Raw genomic sequence first — 10,414 nt, 5'->3', positions numbered from 1 at the left:
CCCCCCCCCCCCCCCCCCCCCCCCCCCCCCCCCGGCTCTCTACACAGCCACCAGTCCGCTTTGTGGAGGACGGACCCGGTCTCTACCTGTGGAACAATGTCCCGGCCTATCAGTGTCTCCTGAGACTGACCTCCCCCCCCCCCCCCCCCCGGTGGCTCCTCTTACAGCGGCCTGAGGACCCCAGCCTGGGTCCCGTCCCCCCCTGGAACCAGTCCCACTGGTCATGATGGACCCCCCCCTTGGGAGTGCAGTTCGTATCCAGTCAGAACTCGGTGAACTAAACTTCCGCCTCGCCCATAAAGTGCTTCAATTTGGTGCCGTGAAAGTTGTACTTTACTATTCGATGGTAATGCCTACGCGAGGGAGATTGTTTGACAAAATAAACCGTTTTTGCCGGACTTCTGGGTTCCAAGGCCAGAAGTCCGCACCCTACCCGTCCTACCTCAACCAGATAACCTCTGACCCCTACCTACTCCAGGAGCTCACTCAGCGTACTGCTGCTGTGGACAAAAGGTCTCCCCAATAAGTAAATACCAACAGTGAGATCAGACCTGAGTCAACACCTCTGAACTTCAATCGACCCGTTGGGGGGGGGGGTTTGCGTTTCCGGTCCCCGTTGTTTAAAACCGCTAAAACCAGTGTTAGCGGCGTCTCCTGCTGCGGCGATGTGTGTCATCTCCCGGCTCTCTGGAGCACGGCGTTCTGCGCCGGCTCGGCTCCCTTCTGTGACTCAGAGAGCCGAGCGCCAACGAGCAGAGGAGGACGGGGAGCTGCTATTTATACCCGTGTGCGTGGGCCAGATCGTCCCACGCACACGCTCCTCGCTCTTCACCAGCCCGCCGCGGGGCAACCGGGGCCCACACCGAGCCCCGAACATACAGAACCCGGGATCGGCTCCTCGCCACCGCGGTGACAGCTGGGTGGCGGTTTGTGTGTGTGTGTCGTCCCCCCCCCCCACACACACACACCCCTCTTACTCACTTATAGTACGTTGTACGTCCTGGCATTTAAAAATAGTACTCAGCATTGTGTAGCGTCTTATCCTAGCTGTCTTCGTTGTATACGGATGATGGGTTAACCTAGTGATTGTTGGTGCTTGGCACTTGGTTCTATGAACATCCTTACTGTACCGACGGAGATGTATGGTTGTTTCTCCTTCTTCTGACAAATGTACTGATAGTAAATCGCTAACGCCCTCGATGCGTGTGTCTCCACAGGAGGTGTACGTGGGGAACGAGACCATCTGCACGGTGGACGGCCTGCACTACCACAGCACCTACAAGTCCCGGGTGAAGGCCTTCAACGCCAGCGGCCTGGGCCAGTACAGCAAGACGCTGCTGCTGCAGACCTCCGAGAGTACGTCCTCCTACGGAGCCCCCCCGTCCCTTCCAGAGCCCTCTGGAGCCTTCTAGAACCTTCTAAAGCCTCCCTCACACAGACATCACACTTGTTTGTTTGGTTCTGCTCCAATCCCAGCTGGTGCTTCTGCAGTGTTAATGTCCTCACAAACAAATGGCTTCTTACTCCTTTCGACAAATTGCAAACGTGTCGATATTATTGTATTTTATTTTACAACGGTGGAGATTGGTGGAGATTGTCAGACAATTTACGAATACACGACAAAGAATACTATATTTTCTCTTATTTAGAACAAGCAGATATCCTAGTAACACTCATACAGTATCCTTCTGAATCAGAAGTAGAACAGTACTTGATTTATTTGATTCATTACGTCTCTAGATCTGGTGTGATTTCACAGCCCTAGCCAGCCCAGACCAAATAGCAAAACAATAAATCCTGAATGCCTGCGGCCCCAGCAAAAACGTTGATGGGATCCTAGAGAAATTAACTTTGGAAATCGGGAACATAATTACACAACTGCCACATGTTGGGAATGATCGTAACAGTCGATAACAGACTCATAAAACTGCATCATCAAAACATTGACTACAACCGGACATTTTTATGCCAAACATGAACTCTAGCAGAGGAGTTTACACCAAAGCCCTTCAGGTGGGAGTTCTGTGTTTGGGAGGACATTTTTTAATCTTTAATCAGGTGAAGTATCACAATAATAGTTTATAATCCACCATAAGCCTGCTTTTCCATTAGTAATGGGCTGTTCTTTGGAGGGAGGGACGCTTGAGGGTTAATGTCGAGCCTGAGGAGGTTTGACAGACGCTTCTATGGACCAATCAGCTGTTAGAGACTGTACAAAACTATCTGTATAATAGGATCTTCTATTAAGTAAGATTCTTTCTATGACTAAGTTCTGTTTCCACTGCACATTTAATTTAATGATTTACATTTTTAACGGTGATTTATAATACCACCAGATGTGAGTGGGATTGGCCGTTTTGAAAATCTGCCTCTTCTGACGTCACAAATGGGCGTTTCCCCCCGGTGGTATAACATGTCACCTTTAAGAAACGTAAGCTTTTTTGCTTTGCCTTCATATTTTTTTATTTATATTTGAGTTAAATGACGGACCAACACCATCCTGCCTGGTGGAGGGTCTGGGTGTTGGGGGGGGGGTCTCACAGGGCTGGGTGTGTGTGGGGGTACAGAGTCCAGCTCCCCTGACCTGCTGCTTCTGCTTCCCCTCCACCTCCTCTCTTATGCTTTCTTCTCCCCCCCTCCTCTCCAACTCTCCTTCATCTCCTCCCTTTTTTCTTTACACCCCCCTACTCTCCCCCTCTCTCTCTCTCTCTCTCTCTCTCTCTCTCTCTCTCTCTCTCTCTCTCTCTTTCTCTCTCTCTCCTCTTCCCTTCCAAATTTCCCTCACCCCTTTCTTTCGCTCTTCTTCCTCTGTATCCTCCTCTTTCTGTCTATATCTCCTTCTCTCTCTCCCTCCCTCCTCCCTCTGTCTCTCTCTCTCTTTCTCTCATCCCTCCTCCCCTACTCTTCCCCCCTCATTTCCCCTCTCTCTCTCTCTCTCTCTCTCTCTCTCTCTCTCTCTCTCTCTCTCTCTCTCTCTCTCTCTCTCCCCCACATATTCATCTCACCTTCCAGCTGGACTCCCACCTTGCGACATGGAGTCAGGTACGGATGGGTCTCCCCCCCCGCCTCCCCCATCCCTCTCTTCTCCTCTCCTCTACCATCATCTTGTTTTATATCAAAGCATCCATTTGACCATTTCCAAGAGTGGGCCGATTCCTTTCTTCCCTTCTATTTATTTATTTATTTTAATCCATGGGCTGCAGTTATCTTTGTTGTTATTATTATTATTATTATTTTCTCCTTTAAAGGTTTGCAGTAAATATCTGTTTATTTCCCCGGGGAAATATGGGCCGTTAATGAGACTTTGCTCAAGCAGAGTGAGTCTGAGGGAACAATGAAACCTTCTAAAGCCCATAGGAACACATCGAGCTGCTCTCTGCTAGCTGGCTCTCTGCTAGCTAGTGGAGGGCTATATAAATAGCTAGCAGAGGGCTAGCTAGTTATCTGCTAGCTAACTCTCGGCTAGGTAACTCTCCCTTATTGGCGGACTGAGGCAATAAGGTCCAGTGGGTTCCACTGAACCCACTGGATCTGGCTCAAATGTTATTGGGAAATGATGACTCCAGAAATAATTAGTAATGATTAACACGTTAGCATCTGCTTAACAGTGCAACAAAGACTACTGGAGAAATGCAATAGTTTTTGTTTAAATGAGGCTGTGGCATTGATGCATATTGATCTGGAGAATTTTAAAGTCGGCTTTGTGTCTGAAGACTTTTCAACCCGGTCTAGTATTCATGCAAATCCATTACATAATGTTGTAAGTTAAGTTAAGTAATATATAACCATAAGTCCACCATGCTGTTTCGTGAAATTGTTGAGATCATAACATTACATAACACAAATATTACTAACCCTAACCCTAAAACAACTTCAAATTAAATGGGCTTCGATCCAAGTTGAAAGTGGGTCACGTCCTGACAACCCACAGAAAACTCACACCGGAGCTTCGTCAAAACGAGAGCACACCACTTCCACAGATTTGAGTGAGTGGGCAGTGTGTGTTGAGGTCCCAGAGCGGACCCCCTGGGGTGATCTGTGTGGTCCCGACATGTTCAGAGAGTTAGCGGAGGCGGCTTCTCCCCCCACTGTAGTCACCTCACCTCATTCTGACTCCATCTGTAGCCTGACCTGTAGACTCCATCTTGTTCTGCTCCTTTCGTCCCCCCAACGATTTTCATTCTCAGTGGTTTATGAGCTCCTGTAGAGCTGAGATTAAACTGTGTGTGTGTGTGTGTGTGTGTGTGTGTGTGTTTGTCTCGGCCTGCTTGTGTGTGTGTGTGTGTGTGTGTGTGTGTGTGTGTGTGTGTGTGTGTGTGTGTGTGTGTGTGTGTGTGTGTCTGTGTCTGTGTATGTGTGTGTGTCCCCTGGCCTGTTTGTGTGTGTTTGTGTGTGTGCTTTCCTGTGTGTGTTGATGTGTGTGTGTATGTGTGTGTGTGTGTGTGTGTGTGTGTGTGTGTGTGTGTGTGTGTGCCGCTCCCTCTCCCCAGTCGCCTGGTTCACCTTCGACCCCGCCTCGGCCCACCCCGACATCCTGTTCTCCAACGACAACCTGACGGTGACCTGCAACAGCTACGACGACCGCGTGGTCCTGGGAGGCTCCGCCTTCTCCCGCGGCGTCCACTACTGGGAGATGACGGTGGATCGCTACGACAACCACCCCGACCCCGCCTTCGGCGTTGCCCGCGGCGACGTGCTGAAGGACGTGATGCTGGGGAAGGACGACAAGGCGTGGGCCATGTACGTCGACAACAACCGCTCCTGGTTCATGCACAACAACTCGCACACCAACAGGTACGGGTCACATGACGCTCACCGGGGTCACATGACGCATACCGGGGTCACATGACGCACAACAACTCGCACACCAACAGGTACGGGTCACATGACGCTCACCGGGGTCACATGACGCACAACAACTCGCACAACAACTCGCACACCAACAGGTACGGGTCACATGACGCACACTGGGGTCACATGAAGCACAACAACTCGCACACCAACAGGTACGGGTCACGTGACGCACACCGGGGTCACATGACGCACACAGGGGTCACATGACACACAACAACTCCCACACCAACAGGTAGGGGTCACATGATACACACCGGGGACACATGACGCGCACTGGGTTCACATGACTCGCACCGGGGTCACGCGACGCACACTGTGGTCACATGATGCACACCGGGGTCACATGACGCGCGCTTAATGATTGTTGTCGTGATTTCTGCTGTGTGGGCTCCGTAGGACGGACGGTGGCATCGCTAAGGGCGCCACGATAGGCGTGCTGCTGGACTTCACCTGCGGCCTCCTCATCTTCCTCATCAACGACGAGCAGCAGGGGCCCGTCGCCTTCGAGGGCCTGGAGGGGCCCTACTACCCAGCCATTAGTCTGAACCGCAACGTTCAGGTACACACACGTGATTACCCAGCCATTAGTCTGAACCGCAACGTTCAGGTACACACACACACGCGTTACTACCCAGCCATTAGTCTGAACCGCAACGTTCAGGTACACACACACGCGTTACTACCCAGCCATTAGTCTGAACCGCAACGTTCAGGTATACACGCGTTACTACCCAGCCATTAGTCTGAACCGCAACGTTCAGGTATACACACACACGTTATTACCCAGCCATTAGTCTGAACCGCAACGTTCAGGTATACACGCGTTACTACCCAGCCATTAGTCTGAACCGCAACGTTCAGGTACACACACACGCGTTACTACCCAGCCATTAGTCTGAACCGCAACGTTCAGGTATACACACATTACTACCCAGCCATTAGTCTGAACCGCAACGTTCAGGTATACACACACACGTTATTACCCAGCCATTAGTCTGAACCGCAACGTTCAGGTATACACGCGTTACTACCCAGCCATTAGTCTGAATCGCAACGTTCAGGTATACACACGTTATTACCCAGCCATTAGTCTGAACCGCAACGTTCAGGTACACACACGTTATTACCCAGCCATTAGTCTGAACCGCAACGTTCAGGTATACACACACGCGTTACTACCCAGCCATTAGTCTGAACCGCAACGTTCAGGTACACACACACGCGTTACTACCCAGCCATTAGTCTGAACCGCAACGTTCAGGTATACACACGTTATTACCCAGCCACTAGTCTGAACCGCAATGTTCAGGTACACACACACGCGTTACTACCCAGCCATTAGTCTGAACCCCAACGTTTAGGTACACACACGTTACTACCAAGCTATTAGTCTGAACCGCAACGTTCAGGTATACACACGTTATTACCCAGCCACTAGTCTGAACCGCAATGTTCAGGTCAACACGCGGTACTAACGAGCCACTAGTCTGAACCGCAATGTTCAGGTCAACACGCGGTACTAACGAGCCACTAGTCTGAACCGCAATGTTCAGGTCAACACGCGGTACTACCCAGCCATTAGTCTGAACCGCAACGTTCAGGTACACACACGTTACTACCAAGCTATTAGTCTGAACCGCAACGTTCAGGTACACAAACACACACACACACACACACATACATACACGCACGCACAGACACGAACGGCAAACATTTTTGTTTTGTTTAAAAGATACATACAATGTCTTGGTTTTTTAAATAGTTTCTGTTATGACTGAAAGGCAAACATTTGCCTATTTCTGTCTTGCTTCATTTGTTGTGGTTCCAGGAGCCCAAGAGCTTCAGGTGGAACATCCACCACCACAAGTCTCATAAATATTCTCCCTGAATACTAAACCTCAAAAACCTGAAGCTTCAAAGACCACACAGCTAATAGTGTTTTTGTTTTGGTTGCCCTCAGCCAGCTCTACTCATTAATAGTCGATGGTTAAGTGATTAGCAACGTTTCTGGGTCTGCGGCTTATGTAGCGCCACACCCCCGTCTGCAGGCCACACGAGGAACTTCAACAAATGTAACAGGCCGTTCATTAAAATTGTACCGAAATGCTGGTCGTGACTCGTGTATCATAACGATAGAAGACCAATCTACCGTATTCAATCTAATTTAAATGAGCAGGAATCCATATTTTTTCTTTTAGGTTTATCAAACTTATTTTTATGTTGGCCTACTCTATGTAGCCTACACTTCTATGTTCACTAATGAGCCTATACTTACATTTTTATATATTTCCTTTTTATACTGCCTTCATTTAAATGGTTGAATATTGAGCGGAAATATTTACTTTTTTGGACTGAAAATTTGTGTCGATTCTGAAGTGTCGATTCTGAATTTCTGATTAAAATCGATCTTCTGACTAAAATAGATGAATGGTGCGGCTTTCTCGTTATTCTAGCTGCACAAACACTTATCTCAAGTTGAAATATTTTTACTTTCCTGCAAATTTTGCATGATGCCTTGCCTTGAGAGCCTATCCGAGTTCACTACCTGAAGTCCTCCGGACTAACATGTCTCTGGTCTTCCTATAGGTGACCCTCCACACCGGTCTCCCCATTCCTGACTTCTACACCCCTGGGGAAGCCGACCCCAACGGTTCTGAGTGTTGAGGCAAGCCCCCCCACCCCCTCCTCCCCCACTCTCCCCCCTGACCAAAACTCTCCCTTATTCAGCTCTGAGCCACATCCTCAATACAACTTACCCCCCTCCCTCTAGACTGGACGACATGTCCTCAGCCATTTTGTACTGTGTATATGAAGAAGAGGAGGATGAAGAGGGGGAGACCTGAGACCACCACGGACACTTGCCTCAGACAAGCGGACCTGGAATGGGTGTGACGATAAGTCGCTGGTGGGTGTGTGTTGAGCCTCCTGGTGGGAGAGGTGTTTATTGTACTCAGATAAAGCCATGAAAGATGTGATAGTTCAGTGAAGGCACACACACACACACACACACACACACACACACACACACACACACACACACACACACACACACACACACATGTACACATATATACACATACAAACACACAAACACACACACACACACGCACACAAACACACTTAATTAATGATCTATTCATCTACCATTTCACCCAATCTTACAATGTCACGCTGCATTTTGGACACAAGGAAGCGCTGGTGTTCAATGAAAATTGCCTATTTGATATACAGCGGCAGTGATTTCTCGTAGAGAGAGCAATAGTTCGACTCTCGACTGTACTAGCGGCTTTTATCCTCACCGGTGTAAATGCAATGCTATTTAGTGGCTTAGCTTCTGTAAACCCTTATTTTTTGTAAAATACAGCATCAATGTATAAAAGCAACTAAATTGAGGCCTTTATGCAGCCTTTTGACTCAGCACAGCGCTCTCTCAAAAGAGCAGACTTCAATTTTGGGTGTTATACTATACAACTATTCTGCCAATTATTACCCATGTGCTTTTGAGCAAGAAAGCATCGTGAATTAATTATAGGATGCTGGATGTACTACGCGGTGCTGCCGCTAGGTGGTGCTGGTTGTTTTGCTGTAGGTGAGTCGAGCCGCTAGTTTTGTACTGTAATTGAAAAGGTCCGTAGGAGGGGAAAATGTGTATAGTTTTACATAAGTTATTGATGTTATGTTAAGTTATTTTTTAACTAAACTTTTATCATTGATTGTTTCAGATTAAGGCATAGCTGTACAATTGAAAATCGTGAAATTTGTCTGATGAAATGTTTGGAATGTGTTGCTCAGACAGAGATTTATAGAGTTTCTTTATAAATGGCTCTATTGTTGCTGAATCAGAGAGGACGGATTTAAGCGAAAAGAAGACGACCCTCTTTTCCTTCAAATCCCTCAAATGTAAGGCGATAAAGCAACTGTGAGGTAAATACATGTAATCTTTTATGGTGATTATTTCATGAATCGAGCTCCCCTAAAAACCTACCAAACGCTTACCATAGCCATCTTTAACCCTAATGCCAAATCCTAATGATATTGAACGCAATATACCTAAACACGACCACTTACGTGCATAATCACCGCAAAAGTACAGTTCCTCTCCCTTGCTGCTGGCCATAGAGGTGTATGAACGGGGGTCTCTGTGTTTCCCACGTGTACATATCTGGCTGTTCTTAAAGGTGCTACTATGCTTGTGGGTGTGCCTTCCCCCTCTCCGAGTGATCACTAACCCCCACCTTACTGCTACATGATCACGAGTCCATACCGAGTCTGTACCGAAGTCAGAAGTCAATCCCCTTTCCACCTGTGGAATGTGCATTCAGAATAGTCATTAATAGCATTCCGTCCGCCTTGGAGTCGAAATAACAAACACCTGCTTTATTTTAATATTTGCTAAATGCCCGAAATGTAAATTCATTTGCATTCTCGGTCTGTGTAACCCTGTTAGAGGTAACATTTAGAGACACTGAATGCTTCAGAAATAATATTTTGCTGGTTGCAGCAGCCCTGATCCAGAATACATATATAAAAATGATATTTTAAAACTTCACATCTGATGCAAACTTCTCTTTATAGTCTATTATTGGATAGGATAGGTGATCCAGTATGTTTATTTTTCTATGTCTGGCCATTATTCAAAGACTAAATTAAAGTACAAAAGCACAAGCCCTCCTAACCCCGCCATCCTCATTGAACCATCGCGAGAGCAACGTTCTTTACTTCATTGAAGACGTACAAGCACAGCCTTTTTCGCGAGGTTGAAAACCACTCAGTTCCCAGGACCATCGGGGAGGTCCTGCATAGCTAAGCAATTTGCATCCCATCCATACGACGGATGTCGTGGACAGCACACCTTTCTGTACATTTTTCATAAACAAAAACTGTTATTGTGTGATGTGTGAGTTGCCTACAAGTACCACGAACACGTGTTGTCAAATGCTAGACAAACTATTTTTCAAGAGTTGAAATGCGTTATTTGCAGTCGTTTCTTACGCTTTACTTTTTTTGTGCATTTGATCCTACAGCCTCGTAGATGCTTAACATAATTGCATTAATTATAAGTAAATGGAAACAGTACAAAGTCGCTGGGCGACGAAGAGTTATCGTTTCAAGAAAGTTCATTGGATATTTTCATTCTCTTTTCGACTCCAAAGTAAATGTTTTTGCCAAGTTTGATGGTCAACGAACATATGCTATTAATGAATGTCCTATTTACATTATACATACCCACATATGTCTATGGAGATTTTTATGATTATAAACATGAACAATTCTTATTCATATGATTTGGAAGCAAACTATTAGCACTATTATGATTATTTCAAGTGTAATATAAGCTTGGGTGTTTTTTCCTGTATGTCTGAAAATTCAATAAATTGGTGTCGACATAGAGCTGAGGACCTTTAAATATAAATGGATTTCCTGTCCTTTGCAATATTGGTCTGAGGTTGGCCAACAACACACACGCACACACGCACGCACGCACACACACACACACACACACACACACACACACACACACACACACACACACACACACACACACACACACACACACACA

At 47.0% G+C, this 10,414-nt stretch overlaps 1 protein-coding gene across 1 annotated transcript in view; it reads left to right on the top strand.

Annotated features, from left to right (window-relative positions):
• The window catches only part of trim9 (tripartite motif containing 9), a 28,501-nt gene extending 18,251 nt beyond the window's left edge, over nucleotides 1-10,250 (top strand). Inside the window, exons 4-9 of the mRNA XM_030357138.1 lie at nucleotides 836-909; nucleotides 1,139-1,356; nucleotides 3,013-3,042; nucleotides 4,491-4,794; nucleotides 5,251-5,413; nucleotides 7,441-10,250. Coding sequence (XP_030212998.1) covers nucleotides 836-909; nucleotides 1,139-1,356; nucleotides 3,013-3,042; nucleotides 4,491-4,794; nucleotides 5,251-5,413; nucleotides 7,441-7,518 — 867 coding nt within the window. The 3' untranslated portion in view covers nucleotides 7,519-10,250. The remainder of the gene's footprint in view (nucleotides 1-835; nucleotides 910-1,138; nucleotides 1,357-3,012; nucleotides 3,043-4,490; nucleotides 4,795-5,250; nucleotides 5,414-7,440) is intronic.
• The last annotated feature ends 164 nt before the right edge of the window (nucleotides 10,251-10,414 follow it).

The sequence above is a fragment of the Gadus morhua genome, chromosome 5 (genome assembly GCF_902167405.1).
Source record: "Gadus morhua chromosome 5, gadMor3.0, whole genome shotgun sequence".
Lineage (NCBI taxonomy): Eukaryota > Metazoa > Chordata > Actinopteri > Gadiformes > Gadidae > Gadus > Gadus morhua.
The sequence above is the reverse complement of the archived record's forward strand: the minus strand, read 5'-3'. Positions and strand labels throughout refer to the sequence as shown.